The sequence below is a fragment of the Rhipicephalus microplus genome, chromosome 10, assembly GCF_043290135.1.
Source record: "Rhipicephalus microplus isolate Deutch F79 chromosome 10, USDA_Rmic, whole genome shotgun sequence".
Taxonomy (NCBI): domain Eukaryota; kingdom Metazoa; phylum Arthropoda; class Arachnida; order Ixodida; family Ixodidae; genus Rhipicephalus; species Rhipicephalus microplus.
The window spans coordinates 25610540-25627574 of record NC_134709.1 but is presented as its reverse complement, the minus strand read 5'-3'; the positions used below and the strand labels follow the sequence as shown (position 1 = coordinate 25627574).

General features: G+C 42.9%; 1 protein-coding gene across 1 annotated transcript in view; it reads left to right on the top strand.

Moving 5' to 3' along the window:
- The window catches only part of LOC119181357 (TBC1 domain family member 2B), a 199220-nt gene that overhangs the window by 7869 nt on the left and 174316 nt on the right, over window positions 1-17035 (top strand). The window contains exons 6-11 of the mRNA XM_037432577.2: window positions 112-246; window positions 2346-2568; window positions 3421-3527; window positions 10319-10404; window positions 13075-13171; window positions 15997-16114. Coding sequence (XP_037288474.2) covers window positions 112-246; window positions 2346-2568; window positions 3421-3527; window positions 10319-10404; window positions 13075-13171; window positions 15997-16114 — 766 coding nt within the window. The remainder of the gene's footprint in view (window positions 1-111; window positions 247-2345; window positions 2569-3420; window positions 3528-10318; window positions 10405-13074; window positions 13172-15996; window positions 16115-17035) is intronic.

Genomic DNA, 17035 nt, shown 5'->3' with positions numbered 1-17035 from the left:
GGGCCCTCCCAGGCCCCCTAGCTATGCCATTGGTAGATATGTATCAATGTTTCATCTACATCAACTCCGCTACCCTTTTTGGCAGAGGTAAAACCGCCCCTTGTTTTGCAGAAACAAGCTCTATGCAAATTCAAGCAACGAGAACTACACGCGGATGCTTCACGAGAAGGACAAGCTCCTTCTAGAGCTCAGAAATGAGCTATACATGTGCAAGGTGCAGCTTGAAACCACGCAGAACAGGCGATGGTAAGTGGCCACGCTATTGCTTAGCAGGCTTTGGAGATGCGCCGTAGCAGGGAATGCATTATACATACTAATATTACTAGGAGAAGCACAGTGGACTCTCGATAATTCAACCGATAATTCATACCTCCAGTTCATTCAAACAAATCTTACATTTTTGGTTGGCCCTCTATGCTTTCGATGTACTTTAATCAAAGCCGCTTCATTCAAACATTCCCGCTGCACTGATCCAGTATATTCAAACTCTTTTCTTTTCCACGGCTAGAAAAATCTGCAACGTTTGTTGCTTCAATCTGAACATTGTCACTAATAGTCGCTGATAAAGCCAGTTGTCAAACTGCATGTACTAATATTCCTATGTAAACTAAGAAGAAAAATAACAAAAAAAGACCAACAAAAAAGTGCTGCCAAATCCACGAAGTGAATGATGATGAGTGGGTGAAGCTTCGGAGGTAAACCTGGTAAACCATGAATCCTCCGTACATTTTGCCCACTCGATTTTATTACAACACTCCCCCTAGCCGCTGCACTAAATCGAACGATTGCCTTCCACCAATGACACGCGCAATATGTGACGTCATTCCTATTTTATAACATCTTGCATCTTTTCATCATCAGCAACAAGTACCGCCATCTAGTGAACACTGCAAGAACTAAACTAAAGATGGCTACATACAGGAAACTGCACCGCCACCTAGTGAACACTGCAAGAACTAAACGAGAGGTAGCTACATACAGGGGATGCACAGTCCACGCCTTAAGGAGCTTCGGCGCTAAAAAAACTGAAATGGTCTGGCTGTGGTGTACAGCAGTGGTATACTTGTGTCATGCAGGAAAGCTTCTTAAGAATGGGAAGGGGCTACCAGTTGTCACTAGATGCAATACATTTCATCCCTTAATTACACATGGATTCACGCATTGAATGACAACAAGTACCAGTATGATTCCTGAAATCGAAAGCCATCCCTGGCAATTTCGCAGTGCTGTCTACGTTGTTGCCACGGCACTGAGAAACAATGACGCTAGTCATATTGTCCCGAGTCATACCTTTGAAAACTTCTGGAAATTCAAGCTTACGATAAATCCCAGAAAATTTTGAGGTTTTTGGGTGGTTGCATTATAAATCCCAGAAAATTTTGAGGTTTTTGGGTGGTTGCATTATCAAAAGTCTGCTGTACCCAAGTTCCACATTTTCTGTCCATGGGCCTTTGTCAGTGCCTTTCTGCTGTCAAATCTTTGTTTTAGCGTCTGTCCATGTCACGAGATAGAATTTTCTTCAAAAATTTGATGCAGGGCATGTTAACAGCATTTGAAATTATCACAGGCATGTCATTCGTTGGGAAATAGTCACAGGAAAGCAGTCATTAACGATGGATGCCAGTGTCATGGTGCAGGTTTTGACGGCGGTGATAATCAAGTCTCGGGTCGAGCGAGTACCAATTATACTTGCCACTACTATAGCTTTTCACTTTGGTGTAGTTTTGACTAAAGTGACGCTAGAGAAAATCATAGTTTCAATAGTGTTACCACAGTAACTAATCCTTCTGAAATACTGATAAACACCACTCTTGCCATGAGGAGATTCGTGAGAAGCCAGAAGTTGCAAAAAGAAGGAAATACCGGATCACATCACCGCCTTCGAGTTCCCCGCACCAGCTTGCTGTGACGTCGTGCATTTCGACGATGTCTGCTAGGCCTGCGTATTTCTTTATTAGTAAAACGAACTGAATTGTGTACGAGGACAGCCATAGACTAAACATGGCAAGATTCGGCAAATTCTATCAAGATGCTGTGTTGAAATAGGAAAAAGATAAGACAGAAAAAGAAGCTTTAAAATTCACAACATCCCGCAGACATATAGGTGCTGACGTTTCAAAACATCAACCTCGTAGGCAACCTATAATAATGAAATTAATTGCAAAAGAGTTCTCAAAGTGTGACGTAGTATTTGTATAAACTGATTCAGTGTTTCTCTCAGTGTCTTTTTAAAAAACGAGAGAGAAAAGCCAGAACATGTTAAATCATATATAAGGAAGTCAACGCATACTCTTCTAATGGGACATTACCTTTTCATTGACACCGACATATATTTCTTCTCGTAGTTCCGTAGAGAGGGAACTTGACGAGCTGAAAGACCAGAGCTCTCTGTACCAGGAGGTGCTGAAAGAAAAAGACAGGCTCCTCATGTCGCTCACCAACGAACTGCACGACATCGAGGAGGAGAAGAAGGAAGAGCAGGCCACCATAATGCAGGCCGAGCAGGCAGAAGAGAACGCCTGTCGAGTCCAGATGGCAAAGATGGCCGAGGAGATAGAGCAGCTAAAGGCACGTGCGACATTCCTTCATTTGTAGTCGCCATTCTCTCCTTTAACCTTTGCTTTAACGAGCCCTCTTGTGGCACACCTGAGTAGTTGTTGCTATGCGTATCCGCAAAAGCTTTATAGGAGCCCTGTGGCTCGTGTTGAACATGGTCAGAAAATGGCACCGATCGGTCGCTGAGGTTCGTGCGAACACGTAAGCCAAACAGTACAGCGCAGCATGCAATTTAAAATTAAATTTCTATGTCAGTTAAGAATTCCTCGCTCTTCTGTCAGCAAATCACACCATATACCCAAAATCAACTGAATCATATACCAATTGGCTGACTTGAGCATCGCAAGTTGTGTAGTTACCGTGGCCACCAGGGCGTGCTGTGATATGTCCCGCGCCAAAATTACACCACAGCGCTCGTGAACGCGGTGGAACTGAGCTCTGCATTCAAAGAAAACAGAAAAATAAAGTGCTCAAGGTCGAAAAACGCGAAAGAGTGAGTGACAGTGCTGCCCCTCGATCAAAGCATTTGCTGTGTTTCATTAAGATGCCACGACTATTTGTAGGTCACTAGGTCCGAACTAACTGCCTTTGCTACATATTCAAATGCGTGTTCCCGAACAAGGCTGCTTGTAACAATCACTGCAAAATGTCGCCGACATGCATCATATTTAGTGAGAACACCGCGTGGTGCTGCTGAGTGAATATGAGCTTGAATGCCAAAAGCAGGTTCATTCGTGAACACAAAAGTCTGATTGGCCCTCCCGATTTTGATTGGCCCTTCCGATTTCAATTCCTAATAACAACTGTCATAGTTTTTTCGCTCCTTGCTTTCTCTATAATGGATTTTGCAAATTCCCATTTCAGGATGCAGTTGCAGCATTCCACGTGCAAAACAAGTTCCTCAACAAGGAAATTCTCGAACTGAACGAACTTCGGTGGAACTCGGAGGAGAGAGAACGGCAGCTCATCATGTAAGTGTTTGTGCTAATTGGGCTCTTCGCATTTGTATCGTTTGCATGTGTTTTACTTAAAGGGGCACTAAACTCGAACTGTAATTCAATATGTACCGACAAAATGCCCTTTGTGAACTCTGCTATCATTGATTTCACCACCATGTATTCATTATGAGAAGAGAGAACAAAGGTCATGGTTTCATTTTCGAATTTTGCATAGTAACCCTTACACCCGAGTGTCACTGTGATGTCACAGATCTCTAGTGTGTCTTTTGGTCTCGTCAACTCAGTAAAATTTCCATAGACTTGCCACTATGTTAAGATTCTGACTCATTTGCACCTGGATGTAGTTCACTTTTACTGATAAAACTTGTAGGTCCAAGCAAATGCTGTTTAAATCTACGATTTCATGGCTAGTTGGTGTGCAAACTTTAAGGAGGTGTTGCCACTTGAAAGCTTTTTTCGCTAGTTGTCTCTCCTGCAGCAGAAACCATACTTATTGAGTTTGTGAAAAAGCAACTGATCAATATGAGAAAAATGAGCTTTCCTTTTAGTGTTCCCTTAAGTTCAGTTGTGTGTGTATTTAAGATACCATAGGTGCTAGCCATGCCATAAAGTGTTTTATGTAGACAGCACACATCATTTGGCAAGGTGTCGTCCCACGGTTCACGTACGATGCAACCATTCAAAGTTTTTCTGGAAAGCCTGCCAATGTGGTTTCAATCACATTATCAGCGATATTCCTAATGGAGAGAAGAACAGAATAACGGGATCACTGGCGTAGCTAGCAATATTTTTTGGGAGGTGGGGGGGGGGGATCAATTGTACTTTATGCATGTTTGCTTGTGCATTTGTATGAGTATGTACACACCACATGCAAAATCAAAATAAACTTCTGGAAGGGGGGTCACTTTTATCCCTCCCCCTGGCTATACCAAAGAATGGAACCCATTACATTAAGCATAGCAATTGCCTCATTTCATTCATATTGCACAACTATAAATTAATTAAACTAAGCTAGTTGGTTCAAGTTAAATTAATGAAGATTAAAATGTAAGTGGCTATTAGAAACCAAATATTGCGAGAAAAAATAGCAAATTAATCTGAACATTTTCGTTGTGTACGACAATTCTCCTGGAGGGTGCATAGCTGCTTATAAAATCAGCACAAACAATTTGATGCACGAGTTGCATGAGCGAATTTGCTATATTCACCATATATATACTTTTCATGTGACGCCACAAACAGGTTGTTTGCACTAGGGTACCTCAATATGGCGACCCACCGTGAAATTTTATCTCAGAGTGTGTCAGTGAAGCGGCGGACATGTTGCAGTCATTCTCACCCATTTCTACTATTCGCCAGCCGCGCCAAGGGATAACACAAAGCACCGCGAGGGGGACGGGTATTACTCAGATGTCACGGTTTCTTGCTACTTGTGTTCGAGTAGCAGCTGGTACCCTTAAGCAGCTGGGTACCCTTAAGCAGCTGGTACCCTAAGATGGCGATCATGGTGATGTTTATTGATGAAAATTATCTATAGCATCGCAACTTTTCGCTGCTTAGATCATTTAGTCATAATCACCGTTGCGAAATGAAGTTTTACCGACGTGTGCACACAGGTGGGACTTTTTTTTTTTTTTTAGTCAGCGCCATGTCATTTCCTTGCTAGGCACAGATAGATTGAGATGCGAAAATTTAGGCTTGAGTAATGCACGTACTTTCGTTTGCGGCGTACCAGCTCGCGCCATATTGGTACAGTAGCTAGAATAGCCACTGTAATGTGGGTGTATATTTGATCGCACCCCTAACGCTACCTTTAGCGGCCAGGTATTGGGACGTCATCACGCGTTTATTACGAGCAATTGCTCATAGCAGTTGTTACGCTAACGAAAAACATTGTCTTGTTTTAAAGGAGCACTGACATCAAACTTCACGATCGAGATGTGCCCATCATTCGATCACGTGGTATGCATAGGTCTTCTTGGCCAAATTTGAACGGCATCCGTCGCGTGGAAGGTATATTAATTCGATGCCAAACAGCGTAGAAAAACTAAGGAGAAAAAGGAAAAATAGGCTGCCCTGCAACATCGACACTAGTGTTACATTTTTGGTGTGATACATTCCACAAATACCACACTGAGTGACGATGCCCTAGTAGCGATGACGTGTACGATCCAAGTGTTCTTATTGTGGCGCCGACTGGCGCCGAAGTGCAGAAACGCTTTCGCTCGTCCACGGCCTGCTAGCACGCGCACATGCAGTCTAGCTTGGCCGTGGCTCGTCGCGCCTTATCTTCATCGCACCGGTTTGAATGGTTTCGTGAAATTACCATGATAAAGACCACCTTTAAAAAGTGGCGAAAGAAAAGAGCATGATTAAACGTGTGCTTATCGGTCAGCATGTCGGGGAATCGCTGTTAGTTGCAGGTGAGTTGCAGTCGTCTAGTTCGAAGCATGGAAAAAGAGCAATGAGGGTATCTTTTCATATCACGTATGTGTTACACATCAACACGACCACAAGCTATCAAAAGTGGAAGAGCTAGTAATGAGATATCATCGCTAACAAGTAGCATGCAAGTATCCTTGAATTTTAGCTCATCTGTAGACTTTGCTTCCACGTAAAAGTGGTAATACCGTGTTAACCGCGAGAAGCTGGACAGGTGGGGCCATCTGGAGGCGCAAAAAAGAACCTCACAAGCAGGAAACTTATTCTATTTCTTCGCTGATGCTCATTCGCGTTAGCTATATTGCATTGACCCCTCTGCATATACCTGAATGCTTTGCACGCCAAAACGCACCGAAATAGCTAACTGAGACACTTGAGTGAACATGACTGAAGCGTGCATCCTCGGGCACCTCTGCAGTGCTGCTTGGAACGGCGCCCATTTCGAAAACACTGTTCTGCAAAAGGTCGATCGAAGCAAAATTAATTCGCGGCATCGCGAATCGCGGGGATTCCAAGCTCCAGACTATCGTATTGAACCCGAGTCGACACTTTGTACGGTGACGACAGCAATGCAGGTAACTAGGCATGATTGAATGTGTCTGCCTAGCAGACGAATTGTTTGTGGAGCAGCTGAGCCTGACGTCACTCTTTTCTGTGGAGAAGTGGTTAGCTGTGGCATGATCTGGAAGTGACCCCGAGGTAGCGCCACTGCTCGCGCTCCCAGCGCTAAAAGTGGCGAGATTGCCGGCCGTTTTTGAATAATGCTAGATCCCAGTAATATAAATCAACAAAAGAGATAGTTATTCATCCCTCAGTTGCGTTTTAGGTCGCTAATCGATGCTATGGGGGGGGGGTCTATAGCTACTCGCTGACGCAAAAATTTTGGCATGAGTAAATTTGATGTCAGTGCTCCTTTAAATAGCGAGTGCTGTACTTTCTCTGTCACGACAGTTTTGTCCCTGCTAGAAATATAGTGACCTGCTGGCTCGATTTGACGCTGCGCGTACGCAGCACATCTCTTCGCGTTTTCATCCTACGCGTAATGAATTCCCGCACGAGCCCATTGGTGAGGCGAGCTCATGTGACTCGAATCGCGTCCTCCCGTTGGCGGAAGCCTGTCGGTGCTTTGCTGCCCGCCGTGTTTCGCGCGCCCGCGCTCGTTCAAAGTTGGCAGGCAAATTGGTTTGATTGTCGACATGCCGCGCATGCGTCGCGATTTTGGCTTCCGTTCTCAAGTTTCTGTTCTACATAACTTCGGCGCGGAATAGGAAAGCATCAATTTGCTCAGCTTCCGGAGTGCGACCTTCAGCTAGCTGTTTGAAAGAGCAACCTGAGAACGTGGTTTGTCGGTTAGGCTTCTTGTACATTGTGAATAAGGCAGACAAAACACGCTGTCTGTTTTGAAAAGTGCGTTTTGACCCGGTGTCTTTGTTTTGTGTTTGCTTTTACCGTCGCTACGTCAAGTTGAAGTGCCCGCCTGCGGTGTCAAACCGCGACAACATGCATTTCATTAGCTGTAGCTGTCGGTGTGTGCCAGATTTGCCTGCCAGTGCTCGCGCGTCCGGCACGAAGCTACGATTACGAAAGCAGGCGCTAGTAACCTAACAAAGCGAGAAAGGCATTACTAAGACTTAGCAGATAAAGCTTAAATCGGCGTTATTTGCGCATAAACGACGATCGTAGGGTGGGGCGGGCCAGCAGAGACTTACGTCGGTGAGTATATCGGTTTATTTTCGTTGCATTTTTACAAAGGAAGGTTGGCTGAAGTATGCGAGGGCGCATGAATTGAGGCGATATCGCTCTTGCAATGGGCCGTGCCTTCAATACGCATACGTGTAAAGAATACAGACCAAAGGGTCATCTGCCTTTTTTTTTTTTTTCGATTTAGGTAGCAGCACTCAGCGCTTTTCTTTTGTTGTTGTTGCTTACGTTTCGAAAGAGCTCCTCCAGGGGCTTAACCAAAAACATATTTGGGGCTAAGCTCCGACAGGCACTACACAGTGCACTGTGAACTAGAAACCACATATCACCAGATATTCAGAAGCTTAGCGAAGAGATAGCACACCAAACCCTTGCCCCCCCACCCCCCGGAAAAAATTTATGCCTCTGCCCCTGCAAGGCTGCAAATGTATTTCTACAACTGTTGTTTTTTTTTGTAAATTGTTTTATGTAGATAAATTCATGTTGAATTCAGTGCTAAACGTCGGCGATCATCTCGCAAAGAAAAAAAAAAGTAGAAAAACAAAGTCAGGCTGTCGCCTACTATGGGGCAGACTTAAGAAATCGAGCACGAATTTTAATATTTTATTTGCGATGTTTTCTCCTTATGTCTGCACCTTTCTAGAATTTGCACTGGTTTGTGTCAGTTTAGTGCAGACCGTTCATTTAAATAAGGCAATTCATTTATAGTCTGATAAGGTTTTATATGTGTTGTAGCTGTTTTCTCTCTTCCATTGCAAAGATTTCAAAACTTCAGTTTTGGTTATTATATTTTTTTATTTAAAAGCTTATTGTTGGTGAGTACAGTAAGTTCATAACTAATGCTTGTTAAGGCTTCAGAATTTAACTATTTTTATGTCAGTATGCCAGTTTTACCATCACAAGCTTCAAATTGCTCACTAGTACTACTATTCTCGCACACCTCGATTATGTAAATCACTATGGTATTCTTTTAACGGAAACTGTGCTCTGGATACATTTTAAGGTGGTTCAAAAAGTTCAGTTCGAGTAGAGAAAAAGAACACATTTGTTCCGTCTACTTTCTTCTGTCTCAGTTGTTATCTCCATTTCGTGCTCTCTTTGCCATCCACCATTGTGCACGGTATCGATGAGAACTAAAGACTTATTAATAAAACCAGCGAGCGGAAAAGAATCTCATTGGTAGTAATTACTATATATATATGAATATGGTGAAGTGGACGAAGAGGAAACTTGCTGCTGACAGGGGCCGGACCTGCTACCTTCAGATGAAGTGTCGTTAGACACAGACTGCACATGATTTCAGTATTGGCCTTTTCAGTGGGTAAGGGACATTTACCCGGAGGCCTGGCGCTGGGAGCCGTCTTCTGAGCGACGCCTTCTCGCTAGAGCTGAGATGGTCGATATTCTATGTTCCGCGACCAAAGGGCGATGGCCTTGCCTTGGTGCAGCACGATGCAAGCTTGTCATCACCTCCTGGTGCTTGCTTGCGTAAAAGTGGATCACTACTGCAAAGAGTGCAGTCTCCCGACAACACGGCCCTGGGTCTCCCATTGGCCGAAAGTAACGCCATCTTTTTGGGACTGCCGATTGGACGAACGTGATGTCAGTCGCCCCACTTAGTGATTTGTTGGAAGTGACGTGATTTAAAGCTTTTATGAGGAGAACAACCATCAACAGAGATCGTTTTCTCATGGCTGAGGTTCGCAGCGTACGAGTTGCTGCCGACCGAAGTGATGTGTCTCCACGGGCAAACCATCATATTATTTTACTCTAATTCTCTAATGCAAATAAACCCAAAGTTTTCTCCTTATGTCTGCACCTTTCTCGGCCAGCTCCCGTACATTTGCAGTCAGATTCAATACACTCAAACCTCATGATAACAAAGTTGCATCTTACACAAGAAGTTCTTTATGTATGAAAATTCATTATAAATGTTTATTCCAAGCACTATATCTATTGCAAGAGTATTTTTAATTTACTTCGTTAGAGCCGATATTTCGTTATATTCGGGTTAATTATATCAAATTCTGAGTGTAGTGTACAATTTTCTGCCAACTGAGCTACGGTGGCGGTCATCTCCCTGTTCACTTCATTGGGTATGTCCGTGCATTTAAACCTGGGAGTGGTAGTCAGTTCTGATTGCAGCCGTGGCAGTGAGCGTAGATCACTCTTTTTTTTTTTTTTGCCTGTTGGCGTAACGTAGCACGCGAACTCTTTCTGCGTTGGCGGCTGACCGACAACCCCTCGCATTTTATGGGAAATGATCAAGTTTTCCAGAGAAAGATCCATAATTTGAAAGTTGCAGGTTCGGTCCGTGCTGACAGCGAGTCATCTTTTTTTACCCACTTTAATTTATTCGCATTGATGTCATAACTTCTGCAAGTGATAGTATACGCTATACTTGGCATTATTGTCTTTTAGTTTTCATTGATGTTGTGTCTAACAAAGAAATGAAAAAGAGCTCTTGAAAATTGCCCTCGCTTTCCTACCACTGTGTGCACATTTTTAAAGCACAACTTGCTCATTTACATTTTGCATGCTACTTTTCAAGTGAGAACATTTCGTTCACGTGAGCACGCTGTTTGAATAACTTTGTCTCGATAGTAGAGAATACCAAGCGTTTCTCGATTTCGTTCTTCCCTTTGCCATTCACTCGCCAGAAAATGCTCGAATGCCGAAGCTAGGCACTACCAGACCCAGAGCAAACTTCTGTTCCTCCTCAAGGAGCTCAACAGTCCGGAGGAAGGTAAGCGGGGATTTGCTTCACACATCTTACTGCTTTCACACCAGCTGGAAGCGTTTTACGTAGTCGTGCATGAAGGAGCGAATAAACATCTTCGAAACCTCCGACGAGATCATTTACAAAAGACGAGGTTTCGCATCGGCAGTTTAACTGTGAGGCGTCTTGTAGCGGCGGCACAGCCTTTCCTTTTTCCGAGTATAAACCCTTTCACTGCCCGTCCCAAAATAACCCGGGCGGTGACTTACGGACAAGCCCTCCTGATTCTGTTATGCTCGTTCTGTCTCTTTAAATCCCTCCTGGCAACTTGCGAGACAACTACTGTAAAAGGAAATAAAATAATTATTCTGGTGTGTCCTGTCGTCTATAGGAAGAATGCATGAACAATTTTTGGTAAAAGTTTTCGACAAAAGAGCGAGCGAGCGCTTGCATGTCAGCGTTGGCATGTGTCTCTTTTCCAGCGTCCCAGCAGTGCAGCCATAGCTAGCCAGCATGGCAGGTGTGCGCGCTACGAGACGGAAGATGGTATTCAGAAGCTCTTGACTGCTTCGGACTAGGAATAAAGTCAACAATTATTGCCTCGGCAACTCCAACACTTTGAGATGCTATGTACGCCATTGTGTACACCACCAGTGTTTGCTATTTGTGTCAAGTAGAGGCTGAAAATGAGCGAGATATATCGTACTTTGGATTAATCGAACATCCTGCGTAATAAGCTGGTCTTCATTTAACTTCACTTTGCAGTGTACTGTTGCATGTGGTCACTTTTTGGAACTCACTACCACGTTCCACGAGTCGTGTGACATGTCGATTGCTGCGAGACATGTGAAAAGCAGAATTTTCCGTTTCTCAAACTAGACATAACCAAAGACGAATTTTTGATACCGTTCTCGCCTGAGATTTTATTCCGTTTATGCCAAAAGTAAGCATCAACTACTACAGGGTAAGGATATATTTAATTACAACTTAATTAGGATGAGTTACTACAGCACACAAATTCAAACGTTATCCTACTATTCTTGTTGTAATAGAATATTATTGACTGCCCTAAAGTAACGTTGTTGTGATTTGACACATTTACAGGCAGCTCTTCATAGGTGACATCTGGAAGGGTAAACTAATATATAATTGCTTACAAACAATTAATTAGCTTATGATTATGAATTCATTGCCTGTAATAATTAGTACTTTTATTATGATGAAATAAGCACTATAAAAATGTTTAGATGTCCTTAACAGCATCCTGCTATATTGCTAAGAGAAATTTCCTGCATATAGAGCAGAAAAAAATGAAGTGCCGTAATATCCTGTTGTGAAAGTGTTAAAGCTGACTTTCCTACACAGCAATTTGCCAGAATAATGGCGTCGCAGTGATATCTTGAAACAGCATGTACGAGTGCAGTTTTCTGGCACCATGACGTGGGGAACTTTCAGCTTGCTTTTGTAATATACAAACATGCATAACAGCCAAACCCCAGCACGTGCAGCTATAAGCTCTTCTTCAGCTAAACCACAACTTTAACCATTAATTGGATGAAAATGCGGTTTATGGGAGTGCATTCGTTAGTGATGAAAGGGTCTGGTAATTGGGGGTTCTTCATTGTACATCTGAATCTAAGCAATTAAGGATATTCACATTTGACCCTCGCCGAAACGCAGCTAAGATCAAACTGGTGACCTCTGGCTTGGTGGTAGAATGCTACAACTTTTGAACCATGCAATGAAGGCAGAGGTTTAGAGTCTGAGACGGCTTAAGCTAGTTCTGATGTGTAGCTATCAGGCTATATATATGTTAGCTGTGGTATTGAAATAAATGAGAATTGGTATCGCGCATCAGTGATGGAAGGTTGTTTGTGCAGCAACAGAGACAGGCACTTAAGACCAATTGATTGATATATGGGGTTTAACGTCGTAAAACCACCATATGATCGGAGAAACTTTCTGATAATTTTGCTTATTTTTCTTCCTGTTACACTTAGACTTCAAGCCTTAGAAAAAAGTAATGTGTGCATATAAGCAAGGATTCAGAAAAATTCGCATTAATAGGCATGCTGACGTGAAAATTTTCAGTTTCTTTTTTTTGGGGGGGTAAAAAGGACAGGTACTCAAGAGCCTAGAAAATGTACCTCTAAGTGCAAGTACACCCTGAAAGACTAATTACAGTAAGTTTTTAAAAACTAGTTTCAGTCTGCCGTACATTGACGTCACAACTCTGCATGAGCTTCTCATCATGTGCTCCCGCTAGATGTTGCGACGTTTCCATGTTTGTTCCGATTTGCGATTCCATCGGCAGATTCAGCTATTTTCAATGTTTTCGGTGATGCACAATAAGCCATATTGTACGTTTTGTCACCCGACATAATCACCGCCTATTATACTGGTGTGTGAAGTCGGTGAAATGGATACTGTAGCCCGACGTCGTTATAGTGTCGATGCCAGCTGGTGCATCCACACGAAAACTGGCTGTTATGTCAGAACAACATATCTTATGAGCTCTTACTGGACTTTATACTTGCTCAGTGCCGTCCGTGTGCAGGAGATTTATAAGGCGGAGTGAACTCACTTTCGAAAATTTGTCTCCGTATCTTTTTAAGTCGCTTGCTGCCTACTGCTGTTTGTTGTGGGACTAGGATAATGTGAACTGATGTGTTTTTATAATGGATGCTGTTCACTCAGGTGAAGCCGGCGTTCAGGCCATCGTGAGCCAGCTTCTGGAAGAAGCCATGCACGACCCGACTGTTCCTAAAGAGGTTCAGGAGTCTTTCCAGACCAGGTACGCACGCAGTGGAACCCTGAAAAATTACATTTGGTACAGAAGTACACCGTTGGATTTGAACTATTTCATAGCTGCATTTGTATGCAATGTTAGCTAACGACGCGTAGTGAACTGTGCAATAAGAACACCTACAAATCAGAGTACATTAGCACAACCTTTAATATTGTGATGACTCTTCATTATTTGGCTTCTAGCATTATAGCGATCACATGAATGAGTTGATTTAACAGTTAATCATCGTGACTAGCCCTCTTCGCTGACCCGCAGGCCGCGGGATCAAATCCCAGCTGCGGCGGCTGCATTTCCAATGGAGGCGGAAATGTTGTAGGCCCGTGTTCTTAGATTTGGGCTCACGTTAAAGAACCCCGGGTGGTCGAAATTTCCTAAGCCCTCCACTACGGCGTCTCTCATAATCATATGGTGGTTTTGGGACGTTGAACCCCACATATCAATCAATCAATCATGACTAGCCCTCTTAGCGATCGTTCAGGTTGCGTTACCAGCACGGCTGGTATTTTCAAGCGATCTCGATTAGCAAGGTGTAGGACTTATTATACGTGGACATTCAGGGATACAAGACTGCTGTTGAACCAGTCGATAGCAGTGGCTGAAATTCGTGCCACCACAGCGAGTCTTGTTGGATTCTTTGGACACATGTGCACGGGATATCACAGAACAAAAACAAAAAAATGTTGCTACCATAAAAACAGGTGCTGTAATTCAAGTTGCTGCCTCGTTTTTGCGCATTTGCATCGAAACGAGGCACCTCTATTACTTCGCAACTCTATTAGTTTTGTAGCATATGATGGTTTTTGATGCGTATTCATCGAAGCAAGTAAGCAAATGGTTGGCCTCTGCAAATATGATAGCGTCGGTATCACGCTAATCTGTGCTACACATGAGATTTTGATTTCACCGTGGCAGAACAGGCACGATTAGCTTCGCTTATCCCTCAATAGCCCAATGCATGGAAGTTACATTTCTTTCGGGTTCACGTGCGACATCCAGCCGCTGTGAAGAGGACTTTGACGACACAGCATTGAGTTGATGTTCCTAGATCTCAGGTTTAAGAAAATCGCTTTTTTGCTTTTTCATGTTGTTGAAGTTAGTTTTCTGTTACTGCCATATTATTCAAACAATAGTGTGACACACCCTGAGCAAAAAATAAGCCTGTACAATGTACAGGCAAATGGCAAATGTACTTTGTTTTAGAATGTTGAATTTTAATTTAATGTAGTTTCAGATAGCAGAGTAAATAGCCAATAGTATTGACTTCTTTATATTGAGGTTTGCCTGTGCATATCATGGTTTCACTGGCGTTTTTATTCCTGTTGCATTTTACATGGTGTTTTATATTAGACGTGTTGCATGTATGTACAGAGGTCTAGAACTTGCACACTCATTTAGAACACTGGAACCAGGGTTGCCGTTGGGTAGTTTTGAAAAGGAGCCACAAGTTAAGCAAAATGTGGCCAAAGCAGGCAAGCCATTTAATCCTGTCGCGTAGTTCATAGCATATTGGCACAAAAGCGGTGTAATGAAAATATATTTGTTGTTAGTAATAAACAATGAAAACTATCATTTTGAATTGGCAATACAATAAAAATAAGAGCACTGTTTCTTTTTCTCCTCTTGTTTGGCCTTCAAGCCACGATCGAGTTGAAAATAAGTCCATTACAAGTTCCGTGTGCCTGTTTATAGTCCGCGAAAAAGAGATGAAGCAATTGCCCGACACAATAAGAATAGAAAATTACAACAGCACAGTCAGTAGGAACGTTAATCGCAGAAGCAGGTCGTACCTGAAGCCACCGACCGAAAATTAGTTGTGGTTACCGCAACTCCAGTTTAGCGTCAAATAGTGGTATTAGGTTGAATATTACCAGTCCAGCTTCATTTTGTTGCAGATCTCTGTTTATGTGAAGTTCACATGAGAACACACTCTGTGCCTCACCGTTAGGAATTGGCTCGTATAATCAGTTTGATATCCAAAAAGCGCACTCAAATTTCATATTTGATTTGCAGAAGTCATTCTTGCAGTTCCCAAGCTGTAGTGCAAACCTTCTCCCCATTAAAATTTTTTTTAATTTATAGAACCGCCAGATTCTCGTCCAGTCACCCCACAATGAGCGTGAGTGACATTGACTCTAGACGAACTTCATCACTCCGTCTTAGCAGGCGTGATGCGTGTTGCATTGAGGTGCCTCAATGGGCACCAGCCTGCTGGCAGTGGGAGGACATGCGGATGCGAGTTGACACCTCAGAGAAGCTTGGAAACAAATGGTAGCCATAAGGTTGCTCCGTACTTTATTTGAAAATAATGAGAAAAATGGCTACTGAATGTGTCAGAATAAGAGTTCAAGCTAGCTGGACATCGGAATAAGAGTTCAAGCTAGCTTTAATGTACACACGGTGCCAACATGAATTTCTTGTTACGAGATGGGTAGTAAAATAGCCAATTAGGTGCAAATTGGCCACCAACGGCACACTCTGGACTGTACTAATGCTTGCAGATTACACCCGATTTGAAAGAGCCCAAATTATAGCACGCATGGCTGCTAAGGATTAATACTCAAGTCTGGGCTGTCTTAAAGTTCTTGTTATCGGTATACACCACGCTGAATCGTGCTGTAGCGTGTCGTGCAGTGTTGTAGACTAATGCTTTGACCTCGGTGCATGTATATGTTAACACCTCATCGATAGCACATCGATCAATATTTTTTTACGAGCGCATTTCCTAGTTTGGTTGATTAAGAGTCAGAGTGGTGGTCGCTTTGTTGGCTCTGTAAAATGCTTCGTGTTAACTACTCTTCGTTTCACTTCAGTGACGATGTCTACGACTCGTACGGGTTCAACCGAAAGTGGGGCAAGGAGTGCGACGTCGTCGTCTCCAAGGCGGAGAACCTGCGGAGGAAGTCCGAGCACATCTCGAGCACCATGCAGGTAGAAACTCGAGGAGATCCAAAGCCTTCCGCACGTAGCTGACGCGAGCTCGTGCCTTGGGTCAGTGTTGATAAAAGCTGCCTCTGGAAGATTAAAACCCAACTTGAGTGCCTATGCCGGTGACTAATACACTATTTATACATACGCGATTTCAAAGTATTCAATAAAAACAAAGCCAACTTGTTTGTTCTTGTGTAGTGAAATGAGCACTTATAGAGAGCTAACCAGGATAATCAAGGGAAAAGGTAACGAGAGGAATGTGTGTGAAATAACAGCATTCTGTGTTTAAAAATATTTAATGGGGACAATTGTGTTGATCTATGTTAGTCAATTAACCATTCGAAATATTAACAGAGCCAGCCTTACCATAAATAGAGCAAAGTTCAAAGACAGGTGGCTTACTGTACGGCCCATGCCACGATATCGTCGGTGGCTGATATCATTGGTATCTGCTTGTGCCTTGATGATCTTGTTGGTGGTTAAATTTGGTGCATTGTATTCTAAAGAAGTAAAAAAGAAAGAGTTAGCTTGGAAGGTTTTCAAAATAATTATCTCGCACATGGACAAATATTGCTCCAAGTATGAGCAGACACTGCTAAATGTGCCCTCTTGCATTGAGAAGCCAGAGGTCTCGATTTTTTGGCTCAAGTACCATTGAAATAAAAAGAAACTTATGCCTGCTTCATTTTTTTTTATTTTCTCTCCTCAGGCAATCTATCTCTAAATTAACAAAAATTGAGCTCTGAGAGATTATTTATCCACCTAAGCTTATCTGTTCTTAGCATCCCTTTCCATCTATCTTAGCCTGTGGTCAAGACAATTCGATTTGTTTAACATTGGAGGTCCTAACGGAAAGACGCCTATTATCTCCCAGTGCGTTCAAGGGAGACAAATCCTACTTTTGACGTTAATGTTACCATC